This window comes from Excalfactoria chinensis, chromosome Z (assembly GCF_039878825.1).
Source record: "Excalfactoria chinensis isolate bCotChi1 chromosome Z, bCotChi1.hap2, whole genome shotgun sequence".
Lineage (NCBI taxonomy): Eukaryota > Metazoa > Chordata > Aves > Galliformes > Phasianidae > Excalfactoria > Excalfactoria chinensis.
The window spans coordinates 16,046,903-16,062,031 of record NC_092857.1 but is presented as its reverse complement, the minus strand read 5'-3'; the positions used below and the strand labels follow the sequence as shown (position 1 = coordinate 16,062,031).

Here is a 15,129-nt window from a genome sequence, read left to right as displayed (position 1 = left end):
GATTTAATGATATTAACATCTTAGAAAATGCTGGGATCCAAATAGAAACTTTTCTGCAAGGCACGTTCTTCAAACAGTGTTGCCACCTGGGTTCTCAGGTGTTGGTTCTAGCAAAACTAAAGAGCAGTCCATTTCTTCAATTTGACAAGTCAAATTTATGATGTCAAAACAAAATTTAATGAGACTTCTTTTTTTTATTATTACTATATTTCATGAATGATATTCTTAATATGAAAAGTAATGAAAATTAACATAGCAAGTCTCTACGAATATATGATTGTAAAAAACATTACTTTGGATTTTGATTTATTTTTATTTTTTCTTGCAGTTGAGAATTAACTTTGGCATGGGAGAACGAGTACTGCGTTCTAGGCAGAGATCTCATCTGAATGATTTAGCTTGGCACTTGGTTGAACTGCATCATGAACATGATAACGTCACATTGCTAATTGATAAAAAAGATAGGACTACTGCAAAAATGCCTGGATTTCTCTATGAATTAAATATTGATCATGGATTCTACCTAGGTGGTACTACTGAACTTGATGTTCCTTACCTTGTTGGAGGACTGCCCACCTTTCGAGGATGTATTGATGATGTGTTATTTAATCAGCTAGACATTCTGATGCCGCTGAGATCTACTGGCTTTAAAAATGTCCATGAAGTTTCAGTGGGATGCAGTGATGAATTCTTTGCAGGTGAAGATGAGCCCATCAGTTTTTTTAGTTCCAGATCCTATGTTTCTTTCCCATTATGGAATGTTGATGGTGAGGGAATCTTGGAGTTTGCATTGCAAACATCAGCTGCACGTGGCTTGCTGCTTTATCATCCTGGACAAGAAGGAGATTTCATTGCAATGGAAATGGAAGATGGATTGATTAAAGCCTATATTGGAAAGCATAAAAGTATAACCCACCTTTCTTCTCTTAGGTCAGTCAATGACAGTCATTGGCATTATATTAAGCTGAAATTTACCACCGAATATTTACAACTGACTTTGGATAAAGAAAGTGTGGAAAAACCATTCCCTCCTCAAAACAAGCTGCCGCTTCTGAAGGGGTCTCTCTATGTAGGTGGTGTAGATGATAGTAAGCGACTGGAAGTGATTAAGTTAGAGCTAACCTCTGTGTTTGGGAAGTATGCCAGAGGAAGGTCCTTCAAAGGTTGCTTAAGAGACATAAAAGTCAATTCAGAAAAGAAATCACTGAAGAATGTTCAAATAACAAAGGATATTTCAGCTGGATGTGAAACAGAAAATGCTTTTAATACAAATCTTTCTTTGGAGATGGCTGTAGAATATCCCACTGTAAAAGCAGCCCCAACGCTTGCCATTTTCCCTGAAAACTCTGTCTCTCTGGGACAGGAAGATAAAAACCACCTATTAGTTCTGAGCAGCCTGATTGTTCAAGAAGGTGGACAAGCCTCACTTGAATCTAAGCACATTCAAGTCAATTTAGACTTTCAGAAATTAGGGATTAATCTATCACAAGTTCTTTTTGAAATAAAGGAACCACCGTCACATGGTAACTTGAGACTAGATATTGAACCAGTGCAGGAGGTAAATATGTTTACTTTGCACGATGTGTGGCAAGGGAAGATTCTGTACATCCATGGTGGCTCTGAAGACACTTATGATTATTTTAATTTCACCATTTCTGCAAACAGTAGGAAGATTGTGCCTCCGTATTTGCAAAGAAATGAGGAGTATATGTTTACCATTATCATCACTCCAGTAAATGATGCTCCTGAGATCACACTTGCTGAGGGAAACTTGCTGCTTTTGATAGAAAACTCAAAGAAACGTTTGACTAGTGACTTGATAAAAGTATTAGATAATGATACAGATCCTCTGGACCTCAGTCTTTCAGTGCTTGGAAATCTTAATGCAAATGCAGGATATTTAGAAAATTCAAAGTATCCTGGAAAGGCTATTACTACTTTTTCTAATGAGGACTTACAAAAAGGTGTTGTTTTCTTTGTCCACACAGGTGTCAGGAACTCGAGGATTGTTCTGAGAGCAAACGATGGTAAGAAAGTGAGCAACACAGTTGTGTTACGTGTCATGGCAATTCCTTTGGATTATAAAGTTGTTAGCAACACAGGAATAAAACTTGTCCAGGGTGCTACAGCTCTAATCTCACCCAGGCATCTGACAGTTGAAACAAATGCCAACCTTCAAGAACTGGAGATACGCTATGAGATCACAGATGCACCCCAGTTTGGGGAAGTCCAAAGGCAGCATTCAAGGGGGGAGTGGAAGCAAGTCAGCTCTTTCTCTCAACGCTCCATTCAGCGTGGCCGTGTGAGGTACTGTAGCACTTTTAAAGAAATTCAGCTGGAAAATATTACTGACCAATTTAAATTCAAAGTTAGCATAGGAAACAGAATCAGTGAAGAGTATGTGTTTCCAGTCCAAGTGAAATGGCTAAGGTACAGTTTATTGAAATACGCTCCTCTAGAAATTGAAAAATTTAAGAAGAAATACTTGAATTCAGATAATCTTTTTGCTGTGCTTGTGGGTCAAGAGGTACCTGAAGATGAGCTTCATTTTAGATTGCTATCCTTACCAGAGAGTGGACAAATACTGCTTAATGATCAGACTTTGAAAGAAGATTCAGTCTTTAGCCAGAAAGATATTGCTGATCAAAAAGTGGCGTATGAGTTAATAAGCAGATATCATGAAGACAACCATGATTCATTTAAATTCCTCATCTCTACAAAGTATCTGGAATCAAATATCTTTGACTTTGAAATCTACATCAAACCAGATTTTAGAAACATAATTAATAATGGCTTAACTGTTACTGAAGGTGAAGGAGAATTAATAACAAGCTCAAAATTGTTTGTGCAAACACTGGATAATAAAACTTTCCAATATACAGTATTAAAGTTTCCTACACATGGGAAATTGAAACTCATTAATATTTCAGATTCATTTGAGAGTGATGGCAATCTCACCACTTTCACTAATAAAGATATAACTGATAAGCGTCTTATGTATGTGCACGATGATTCTGAAACAGTGTTTGATGAATTTCTTGTCAGAGCTTCCAGTGAAGAATCAAGAGAGTGGGCAAAATTTGATCCTAAAGTAGGACCTTCCTCAGTAGAAATTAAATTCAACATTTCTGTCCAGCTGAAGAATGATGAAAAACCAATACGTGTTGTTGATAAAGTATTTAACATTGTGAGAAATGGACAGCGATTATTAACTTTGGCAGATATTTGCTATCATGATCCTGATTCTGATTTTGAGGATGGGCAACTGCTATACACAAGACGTGGCATTTCCAATGGCGATTTGGTGCTAACAAATGATTCATTTCACAGACTCTATCAATTCAAGCAAGCAGACCTGGAGCAAAAGCAAGTCTTGTTTATACACCATGGTGCAGATTTTGGGCGTTTTGTGCTCTTTGTGACAGATGGCAAACACTACACATCTTTCCTTCTAGAAGTTAATGCCACTGATCCTTATGTTAGCTTGGCAAATAATACAGGCCTGATGGTTCAAAAAGGAAAAGAGGAAATTGTTACAACAGCTAACCTAAGTGCTATTACAAACCAAGATATCAGAAATGATCATGAGTTTACATTTGAGATAACTACTTTTCCAAAATATGGAAGAATATCTGTAAATGGTTTAATGATAGACTCCTTCACTCAGCTTGATCTGATAAGGGGGTACGTGACCTACAGGCATGATAACAGCAACAACCTTTTTGACATGTTTAACTTTACAGTCTACGCTAAAAATATCCATCTTGATTCTGCTGTGAATGTTCATATCTATTTGGAAAGTCATCATTGGCCACCAAGGATTGTGAACAATAACAGTCTCTTAGTTGAAGAAGGAAAACCAGTTAAGATCAGTAAAGGAAAACTGCAAGTGAGTTAACTGTATTGTTAGTTAACTGTATTGGCCATTTTTTCATGGTACTAGCAAGTTTTCTTCTCTGCTTTCACAGACATTCAGAATATGCAGTCTCTCTTTGACCAAATATTTTTCTTCAGCTCTTTTTGGTTTTCACATTCTGAAGAGAGTCTGACACTAACAGGGTTCCACTGCTAGGAAGGAAAACCAGTTATGTTAAAGGAACAGAAGGACTGACTGTAGTCTTTGACACTGTTAGGTACTGTGCTTGAAAAGGTTAATATCTTTGCTTGTGTATTTGATTTAGTTGTGAGAGATTTTTGTATTTATTTTCATGTATCATCCTGATTTAAGCTGGTTGAATCTGCCAGGGAAGAAAGGATTTCTTTTCATTAAGTTGGTGGCTAGTTCAGTTAATACTGATCCAAAATTTTAAAAGCTTCAAGTCACAAACATGAGTGTTATCTCATTTGTTAATACTAGTTTACACTCCCTATTGTCTGCTTGTAGCCTTAACCACCACGAGGGGGCTGCTGCAGCACACTGGTATGTTGACTGTAAGACCTTGATCAAGCAGGTCTCTACAGCTCTTACTCAGTTAATTCCAGAGTGCGTTCTTTCAAAATTTACAGAGAGTATTGAGGGTTACAATACAGTCTCATGCCATCTAACACATGCCTATTTCAAGAACTATTGTATGTTAGAAATCTGCATACATACCTGTACCCAGACAAGGAAAGCCAATTTATTAGGTTTATGAACCCGTGGTTAAAACTGACAAGTCCAGAACAAGAGAATTAAATAATTTCTCATGTTTCTGTTTAAGTAATTATGAGGTGTGTTTTTCCAATTTAAGGTTGCCCATGAAAACAGTTCTCCATCTGAGATTGTGTTCACAGTGAGACAGCTTCCATCTCATGGATACATTCGGAAATTTTCATCAGCAGGGAGTTATCTTGGTGCCGACCAGAAGCCAGTTCTGACCTTCACGCAGCAAGATGTTGATGAGGGCAAAGTTCAGTACGTGCAGACAGTTTCTGGCCAACTAAGTGACTGTTTTTCTCTGGATGTGACCAACGGTGTACAAACAGTAAATGGAATAGAAATCTCAGTTGACATTATACCCAGAATGATTCCCTTGAAAGTAAAGAACTTCACAGTAGTTGAAGGTAGCTCAAAAGCCCTTGTGGAAGACTACCTAAACATTTCTAGTAGACACTTCACAGGACTCAGCTGTGAAATTATTTTAGTTGACCAGCCAAAGCATGGGTATTTTGAAGATTCTAATGCTCCCGGAATAAAGTTGAGCAAATTTACCAAAAAACAGGTAATGCCTTTAGATTCATTATCATGATTAATTCTTTGTCCACGGTTATGATTAACCCTTTCCTTATGTTGTTAAATGCTAACTTTTGTCTGGAGTGGGAGGATTTTTAGTGCAAGGTGGTGAGATGCAGGAGTTTGAGCTTTGGGCCTTGTAATAGAGATATTGCTGCTGGTCATTTTGTGTTCAGAGGAGGGTGGCTGATTTTTATGGTCAACCACATCACTTCCTGGGTGCCACTGGTGAAATGAAGCAGTGTGCTATAGTCACAAGTGACTGATGAGCCCCTTGCACTCTTGGGTGTAAGCTGACCAGGTGAAATAGTATGTAAATTGAACAAGGAGAGATGTGGAAACAATTTCTTTTTATTTATTAAGTTTTTTTTTTTTTTTTTTTTTTTTAGATTAAGTTTGCTCATAGAGAGTAAATTTATGTGTGAAAAGCTAATTTTCAATTTGTTTGCTCTAGAAAGGAAAATGATATGTTAAGTCACCATCTACTAATACTCATTTTTTTCCCATTTGTAGCTCCCAGGAAATGTTGGTAAATGCAGTGGGAGTGAATCCTGCTATTTTCTCTTTGGGCTGAAGGGGGGATGCCAAGACTGACAACTTAAGCTGGCTAGAGGTATAGAGCAGTAAAATTTGCTGTTGTGGGTAGAACAAAGGTAGAGATACAGATCAGATACAACCATAAATAAATTCTTCGGAGTCATAAAAAGTTGAGACAATCCAGAGGATTTGAGTAGGTTTACATGTTTTGTAATATCGTGTTCATTTTCTTTTAGCATATTTATTTTTTTAGGTTGTTATATTTTTCAGGTGGAACAAGCATTAATCTACTATGTTCATGATGGCAGTGAGGAACTAATGGACAATTTTACCTTTATAGTTAATAACACAGAATTACGGAAACAAAGCTTGCCTCAAACAGTGTTTGTAACAGTTACTGCAGTAAATGATGAAGCTCCTGTTATAAAAGTTAACAGAATTCTTCAGGTATGTTTGGCATAATTTTAAAATGTTGATTTCTACCCTGATATCATTTAAAACATTTACATTAACAGAGTGTTAGTTTTGTATCTGTTTGGATGTTCAATGCAGTGGCATGTCATGGCAGTCATGGAATTCAAATCAAATTGTATTAATGAAGTTATTATAGTACATGGATAACTTGCATTTAGGATATAAAGCGGGGAATGTTTAGGGGATGCCATGAAGAATGTTTGCTGCTGCCTTAGTGTAAAACAAGGAATATATTTAGGGTTGTTGGAACTTTCTCTTAACCTTAAGATCACATTTAAGCTTTGTAGACTAACATAAGGCTTTTTGGGGTAGACAGCTCATACCTGTAACATTGCTGTATTGTAGTGTTTTTCGCTAGGGTGTCTTCAGGGATGTTAATAAACATGGCTTAGAAAAATACCAAGAGTAGTGATTATAAGACTGCAAATCTTACTGTTTCCTTTGTGCAGCCTTGTTTCTTGCTATTAAATATACTGAAGAGTCAGATGTGCTAAGGTGTAAGCTACTCCTTGTTCCTATCTGGACTCCACACTGGGACGGGACAGAAGAAGAGAGCAGTGTTCTCACTTGTGCATCACTATATACTGGGTATTTCTGATACAAAAGCAGAATGTCCCCCTTGTATGGCGTTCTCAGGCATTTTAAAGTTCCTAACAGAATAATACAGCACAGTCTGTGAAAATCTAGGCTGGTAGAGGTCACCAAGATGTTATTGGAGACACTGAATTTACTACTCTGTGGTATTGTGATAAAAAAATGCAGTCCCCCCCCACCATGTCACTTCCTAAGGGAAAGGTTAAAATTGTTAAGTGATGCTTCATTATTTATTTTTTTTTCCCCTCCCCCCTCTTAATAGCTGGCTTTTTAACATTCCAGTCTTGAAAAAAGTCACTTCTGTCACTTCAGTGCTTTTTCAGATCTTTTCCTATCTTTCCTATCTCTCCTTTTTTCCATTTCTCACTTCTTTGGTCCTGTCTGCCCTTTCCTCCTTTTTTCTTTCCTTCTATTACTTATTTGTGTTATTGTTGCACACAGTAACAAGAAGCAGTTCGCAAAAACCCTCAGTGTTTAAAGGCTTCCTCCCTGGGACCTGGCAAATAAGTCAGATGGCTCTGAGAAACAGAATTTAATGGGTAAGATTTAGCTAACAACTTGTGGTTAGACTAGACCTGCTGAGAGGCCGTTAAGACATTTCAAAATAGATTTGAAAGTAGATAATTGGCATAAGTTGAGGCTACATTGTTCCTTGTGCTGTGTGATGTACTTTACAAGTTGGTGGCATCTAAAAATGCATTTAATTTTATGTATCTGATTCATGGTGCCTAGGGAGAATAAATTACTGTGGAGATGACCATAGCCATGGGTTGTTTTATATTGCCTTTTCACTTGAGAAAAGAGGGGATTTTTGAGCAGTAATAGTGGTAATGCTGTGCATCTTCCCAGTGGTTGCAGCAAGTCCGTGATCTCTTGCAAATAATGCCAGCAGAAGGACAAACAAGCATTGTGTCTTCACAAGCATTCAAGTAATAGAGCAAAACTTTCTGTAGTTCAATTAAACACAGAGGTACTCTACAGATATCAGCACAGCACATGGTCATGTTTGTCTAGTAGCATACAAGAGATGTGTGCCCAGTTTGATAGCTGTCTATGTGCAATACACGCTTAAAGTTGCATTCTGCTCTGAGAACTGAGCCAGCACAGTGCACTGCAGTGCAGCAAATGGCTTTTTTCTAAAAATGGTTGTTAAGTCCTGGCTTCCCAAGAACAATGGTGATGCAGCTGAACCTAGCCAAAGTTGATCTTTTTTTTTGCTGTGCAGGCAGTTTGCCACGATATTGCCTTTGTATCTTGTGGTTCTGCTCACTACGCCTAAACTGTTGCTGACAAATAAGCTTTGATTTTGTCGTGAATAGGTACTAATACACACTCAAAAAGTGTGGTGACAGTCAAGTTACATACTGGGAGGAATACACTAAGATGATCCTTCTTCAGATGAACCTTGCATATTCCAAATAAGTAGGAGAAAATGGATTTATCATAAGCTGGCTAAATATTGAGATGAGCTAGGCAATCCTGTGGAGGATAGCTGGCCTGATGTTCAGTTGAGCCAAGCAGTCTGTGTTCCTCAAGGACCTTGCTAGGGGTGAATGTTGAAGAATAAACTGTGTGTTGCTTTTGAAAAGGCAGTAGCTCTTTTACCTTATGTATTTTGAAAGGTTGAAAATATACAGAAATATGAGACCCGGGACTAGTATTGTGAGAACTGAAATCTAGTAGGACCATTTGAATTGACTGAAGTTTAGCATCGCAGTAATTTTGAAGATCTCAGTATAAAGGGAGCTAGAAAGAACAATTGAACAATGTAAAAAGTAGGTTTCCATATAGCACCTACTGTCAAAGGTAGCTTCTGTGAAGAGCTGAGTGATGTGGTCAGTGATGTTAGCTAGTTTTGGCCTTTGTCACAGGACTTGTACCAAAATGCAAAAAACTTCCACGAAAAGAGGATGAGTCTTTCAGCACCCTTATTTCTGGAGCATCCCTAACATATCCCTTATTCAAACAACGTCTTTTTCTTATATCAAAGTTATGAACACAGTGGGAGGAGTTTCAGGAAGATAAACAACCAAATATTTTTGGGGTTGCTTTGTGATTTTCTGTAGGAAGCAAAAGTAATGGAAGTTTTCTTTTTTTTTTCCCCTCCTGACTGAGAATTTATTACCTTCTGAAGTATCTAAATTAACATAATGAATGAGATGGGGAAATTTTATTACAATGAGAGCTTTAGTAATGCATGCTAGTTATCCTTGCACTTACTTTATAACTTTTTTATTAGAACAATAAATGCTGAAGACATTAATATACTTGGAAACTGTACTGGAATGCATAATTTCCTAACATTTTGGCAGGTTGTATGTTTGTTTTCCTTTTTTTTTGATATGTTTAAGAGTGTTTATCAGTAGTGATGCTTTGAAACGAGTATGTCCTTCTGTTGCCACAAGAGGGCCAATTAATTTTACTTTAACAAAATTGAAATGCTATTTTTTTCCCCCCTAAATCATTTATTTACCAGAGTATTAAAGAATTTTTGAATTTATACATGAATACACAACACACAATGAAGAACTGATAAGCTGAATGCTTTTAAGCAGAGCAGAATGGGCAGGATCATGGACCATTTTTTGGACCATGCTTGTGGAATGTGTTGGGCAAGTGCAAAATTTGAGTGTAGCTACATCCTGGAAATTTGGATACAGTTTTCATGGTGTTCTTCCGGGAGGACTTGATTCCAGATGTGGAAAATAAGCTGTACCTGCATAGTATTAGAAGTGCTTTGAGTGTCTACTTCCCTAGAGCCCTGTTTAGCTTTGTATCTCCTTTCATTCCCTGAGGATCATATTACAGGTCACCAGGGACTTGGTGTTTACAGTACTTTAAAAAGTACTGTGTGACAGTGTGCAGGAACAACAGAAATAACACTGCCTTTTGATAGAAAAACAAGCTGATTTTTTTATTAAGATATATATATATATATATTTAACTTATAGACATTTAGTCCAAGTGTTTTTTGCGTAGTTCTTTCTAATGTCTTTGTGTATTCTATGTGTCACTTCTTATTTACTGTGCAGAATAGTCTGAAACAGTGTCACTGATGGAAATTTAGTGTCATGATATGAAACCAGTGGCACTGGTGTACTCACGTACTGATGCTTAATAAGTCAGCCTTTGCTTAGTTATCATCTTGTGTTCATAGGGGATATCTTTTACCAAACTTAGATCCTAGTGCAAAAAAATATGCATTTCAATTGAGAAAATAGCGATTTCCTATTTGAAAGTTTTCCATTACAAAATGTAACACAACTTCAAACTCTTTTTTTCTAATTAGAAAACACATACCATTCAGTTGTGTCTCTTTTTCTAGGGCATGGATTTTGTGACAGAGCCTAGGCTGCAATCTTTCTGTTATTGAGGTGTCATGACAAAAATCCCAGTGGCATTAAAAAAAACATTCAAGACTGATGATAGTGATAGTTAAGGAGAAATCTGATTGATGATTTTTGTTTCTGGCAGAAGTAAAATGCCTTTTTTTTCAGGGATCACATTTTCTCTTAAAGCACTTGATATAATGCTGCTACCAGACCCTTTTTATGTGTGCTGGGGCCCTGGACAGGCAGAAAGGAATGTTGCAGTATGTGTTTTGTACTTCAAGATAAGTCTTTTGAAGGCTGGGGCTTTTAGCTTATATTCTGTGATACAAAGTGCTCAGAAGCAACTGGCATTCATATATTGAATATTTGGAGATTTCACTTAATGTTGAGATAAATTTGTATTGTTCTTTGTTAGTACTTTTGTCTGTAGTTCTGACTGTATACAGAAAAGATGAAGAATAAAGTCTATAATTCTCAATCAAGAAATATTACCAAGATGTGAATGGAAGCCAAGAAGTATCTGACCGAATATGCAGATCTTCAGCTTAAAAAAAAAAAAAAAAAAAAAAAAAAAAAAGCATTCTGATTTTCCAGAAAGAAGTAGTAGGTTTTGTAGCATCTTCTCAAATGTGTTGTTTATTGTTTGTATGTATGACTTACAAAGTGCTGCTGCTGAAGGCATGGTTTCCTTTCTCTGTCTCTGCTCTGAGAGTCTGTGGGTTGTTGGGTGCACTGAAAAAGGGGCTTTACTGCAGTTTTTTAAAATGAAATAGCGCAGCTACAAGTCTTCCATTTATTAGAGGCTGTGCTATCCTCAGGCCATGTTCTTTTTTTCTTTTCTGCTAGTTGAAAGTAGAGCATATTGAATGCTGTGCCTGCTGTGAATTACATGACAATAATATTCATATGTATGTGTTGGAAGGGAGCTCCTTGACTCAGTTATCAAAATACAGTGTTGCTCTCTTGTTAAGAGTTTGGGTAGTGCTTCACAAATAGAGACTGCAGCCCTCTAAAATTCAAACCCATGCAGGGTGTGTTTGTTTATGTTATTTCATGGTCTTGTTTCTTGAAAACCATGTGCCAGGATTAACCATTACAGTCTATGATCAGAAAAATCTCTCATAGCTGCTACTGCTGTACAGCATAAACCTTTCTTTTTTCTTTTTCTTTTTCTTTTTTTTTCTTTTTTTCCTTTTCTTTGAGTTTATTTGCAGGCATTTTTGTTTGTTTTTTTTTAATTTTTCTAATTTTATGTTTCTTTTTTCTAGGTTTGGGTGGGTTCAGTCACAGAAGTAACTACTGATGACCTTTGTGCAGAAGATAAGGACTCCTCACCATCAGACCTGATATATTCAATTACACCGCCTAGCAACGGGCACTTGGCTCTGAAGTCTTCTCCAAACGAGAGCATCCTTAGTTTTACTCAGGCTCATATAATTGAACGGCAGCTGGTATTTGTACACAATGGTATGTTGTTTCAAAAATACCACCTGTTAGCAATATACTGCTCCTATTCAGTGTATTTGTGTTTGTAAGTGTATGAGAATCTCTTTGTAATGTCACAAAAATCTCAGAGTGCTGGTACATGGTCTTGACGACCTAGACAGGAAATGGTTCTTATAACCACTTAAATGAATGCTCATCATGAAAACATGGTGTTCTGTGGGAAGACTGCTAGTAGCAGTCTTCTTACTGAGCCCATGGTTAGCAGAAAGGTTACATTGCCATGCAACTTTTAGAAATATGCAATTTTTTTTTTTTTAAATTTTTTTTTTTTAACCGTTGTCATTGAGAGACTTCTAAAAACCCTTTGACAATGCTGGGTGATTCATGGATTAGCAGTATCTCGGATACCTGTCACAGTATAGTCACGCTCCTAAGAAGCTCTGGGCAATGAAGTTATGGCTTGCCTGGGTGAGATGAACCTGGCTGTGAAGAAATTCTGCTATAACCATGTACTCTTTTTCACCAGTAGCGAGAGACAGAGATTGTGTTATTTATTTTTTGCTGCTTCTACAGAAAGAATGTGTAGACAATAAAACAGGGAGTCAGGACAGCATCCGGGGTCCTTAAGTAGCAGTGCCAAGAAGCTCTGGGTGTGCACATCCCTTTGAGGTTCCAGTCTGAAGAAGGGGTGGGGCTTTTGTGGGACAGTAGCTGCTGCGTTCCTGCTCCAGCTCTGTTATCACATAGCTTCAGCTGAAAGGAGAAAGGAGGTGCTTATGAAGGGTAAACCAGTTGAGTGATGGGGAAGGAGATGGAGGAGATACAGGATTATCTCACCAGCCCCTGGAGTGAGCTGGAATTCTTTCCAGGGCTTGTTTGTTTGGCAGTCACGTCAGATCTGTGCTGTGACTCCATGAGGTTTGGTGCTGGTTAAAGCGCTCTGACTTTCAGAGCAGTATCTTGCAGAGTGCATAAATGTTGCTGAAGCTGCTTTACAAGCAGCTGTTGTTGAGCTGTTGGTATCCTACTCAAATAATTTAGTGAGGAGGTGAAAGGTCAAGAACATAGCAAAGTGAGCCCAGCTGTTTAAGTTGTTTCAAGGGAAACTTTGATATGTAAAAACCCTGATGATGGTAGGAAGATGGTAGTCTGAGTGTGAGGAAATTAATTCATTCTGTTCCAGAAGGGGCAAATGCACATGTGTAGCCTTAGGAAGTGGATCTTGATTAATAAAAGCAAAAAGAATAGCAAATTCCTTTTTTTTTTTTTTTTTTTTTTTTTTTTTTTTTTTTTTTTTAGTGAGTAAGAATGTGGGGTGTACAGTAGATTTGAAATGTAAAATTGCCCAGATCATGCCTCAGCTCTTGCAGCTGCTCTAGCAACATCATGACCTCCAGTGTTTCAGAAAGTACTCTCGACGTTTCAGTTCTTTTCTTTCTTCAGACTTTATTCCTTAATCTTGGAAGAAAATAATTTTCTTTCTTCATCTTGAACAGTTGCTGGAAATGTCCTTGCTATGCTCATCTTTCCCAGCCTTTCCTTGGACCTTCTCGTCTCTTGCTGTCACAATGCTGCTTAACCTCCTGCTGCTTTGTCCTTCATCTTCAGTTTTTTGCCATGTACTAGGTTCTTTGTCTCCTCCTGGCAAGTACTCCATTTCATATTCTCCCCATACTGTCTTCTGCTTTTCCCACTTACTGTGAACCTTCCCAGGGAGAAGGAAGAGCAGCGTCTTCTTGGCTGAGGCATATCTTCCATGCAGTGGGACTGATTGCTCCAGCTGTCACAGGGCTTTTGCTTCTGTACATAGCACTAGTTCTTTGTTCTCAGGGTATTTTGTAGTACAAATAAAGTACTACCATGCATCTAACATCAATCTTCATAAAGCTTTCCCTTCATTTTTCTTCAGTCCTGTGAATTAAATTAAGCTGCTTATTCTGTGCTGTGTGTTGCAAGTCTGCCCTTTTGTTCTTATATCCACCCATTAAATTTTGTCTGTTTTATAAATGCAGAACCAGATCAAACATTTCCTTTTCTGTACTCCTCCTTCAGTGTAAGAATTCCTTCCCTCTTCTGCCTCCATTTCAATCCAGGGTGCGCCCTTCACAGCTTTTGTAGTATCGAGTCCACCCTTAATTTTTCCTTAAGAAAGAATTGAACTGACCTTTTGTCAGTCTTAGTGTCTTCTCCATGCAGTTCTTACAACCCTCTTTCTGATATCCTTTTTATCAACTCTGATCAGATATCTCTTTAAAAATTAATTGTGATAAAATAATACCTAAAGAACACTTCAGGATTTAGTTCTGTTCTTGACTCTGTCAGTGTCAAAGTTTCAGATTATGTCAATCACAGAGTTGCTCTGGATTGTCCAAAAAAGCAAGTTAAGCTAGGTAAGCCTTTTTCTTCTAACTTGAAACAAGTGGTTGGTTCCTCAGTGCCTTTGAAAATGTGCAAATGCTTGTGTGTTTTTATTGTAAGAAAACATCAGAGCATAATAGCTTTTAAAATAAAAAGCAATATAACCTGGTTTTCCTGAGCTGCTTCTGTGCCTGGCCAGATTTGGGAGCATTACCTAAGGGAACTGTTAGCTATAATCTAAAAAGAGTCCAGCGGAGGGCCACAAAGATGGTGAAGGGCCTGGAGCATCTCCCCTGTGAGGAGAGACTTAGGGAGCTGGGTCTGTTTAGCCTTGAGAAAAGAAGGCTGAGAGGGGACTTGATCCAGGTTTATAAATACCTGAAGTGTGGGAGCCATAGTGGCGAGGCTGGTCTGTTTTCAGTAGTGCGTGGGGACAGGACTAGGGGCAACGGGCTGAAACTTCAGCATAGGAAGTTCCGCACGAATGTGCGCAAGAACTTCTTTACAGTGAGGGTGACGGAGCACTGGAACAGTCTGTCAAGGGGGGTAGTGGAGTCTCCTTCTCAGGAGATATTCAAGACCCGCCTGGACACCTACCTGTGCAGCGTGTTGTAGGGAGCCTGCTTTGGCAGGGGGGTTGGACTCGATGATCTCTGGAGGTCCCTTCCAACCCCTACAATTCTGTGATTCTGTGATTCTGTGATCTTAGAACACACATTTGGTTCTTTGGATATGTTAATTTATTGCTAGGCAAGGAGCACTGGTCTTTAACCGAAGTAACGATGGCAACATCATGCTTTCATGATATATATTCATGTAGCAATCACATAGCAAAATTAGGCAAAATAAGTAGGAGAGCAATTGTAACTGTTTTGAACAATTGTTTTCATTTTTTATTCTCTTTTTTGTACCTAATTAACCAATCTAGACACTGTCAACTCTAAGCCAGTCTTAGGAAGCACTGTACACCATAATAAGTCACTTTTGAAAACTGTTTCTTCATTAATCTGCTTGGTCTCCTGAAGGTATTTTGCTGTTGCTTTGTGGCCAAGCTACACATGGATCCTAAGATTAAAGAAAAATAAATGTGCATTTGTTATGAGTACATTTGTCATCTGAAATAATTTAAGCTGTGACAAGATATCCTCCTCAGCAAAACTGAAAGAGAGCAAAGAA

General features: G+C 37.9%; 1 protein-coding gene across 1 annotated transcript in view; it reads left to right on the top strand.

Moving 5' to 3' along the window:
• Window positions 1–15,129, top strand: part of LOC140263935 (chondroitin sulfate proteoglycan 4-like) — a 37,898-nt gene that overhangs the window by 9,375 nt on the left and 13,394 nt on the right. Inside the window, 4 exon segments of the mRNA XM_072359270.1 lie at window positions 329–3,889; window positions 4,731–5,201; window positions 6,020–6,196; window positions 11,418–11,616. Coding sequence (XP_072215371.1) covers window positions 329–3,889; window positions 4,731–5,201; window positions 6,020–6,196; window positions 11,418–11,616 — 4,408 coding nt within the window.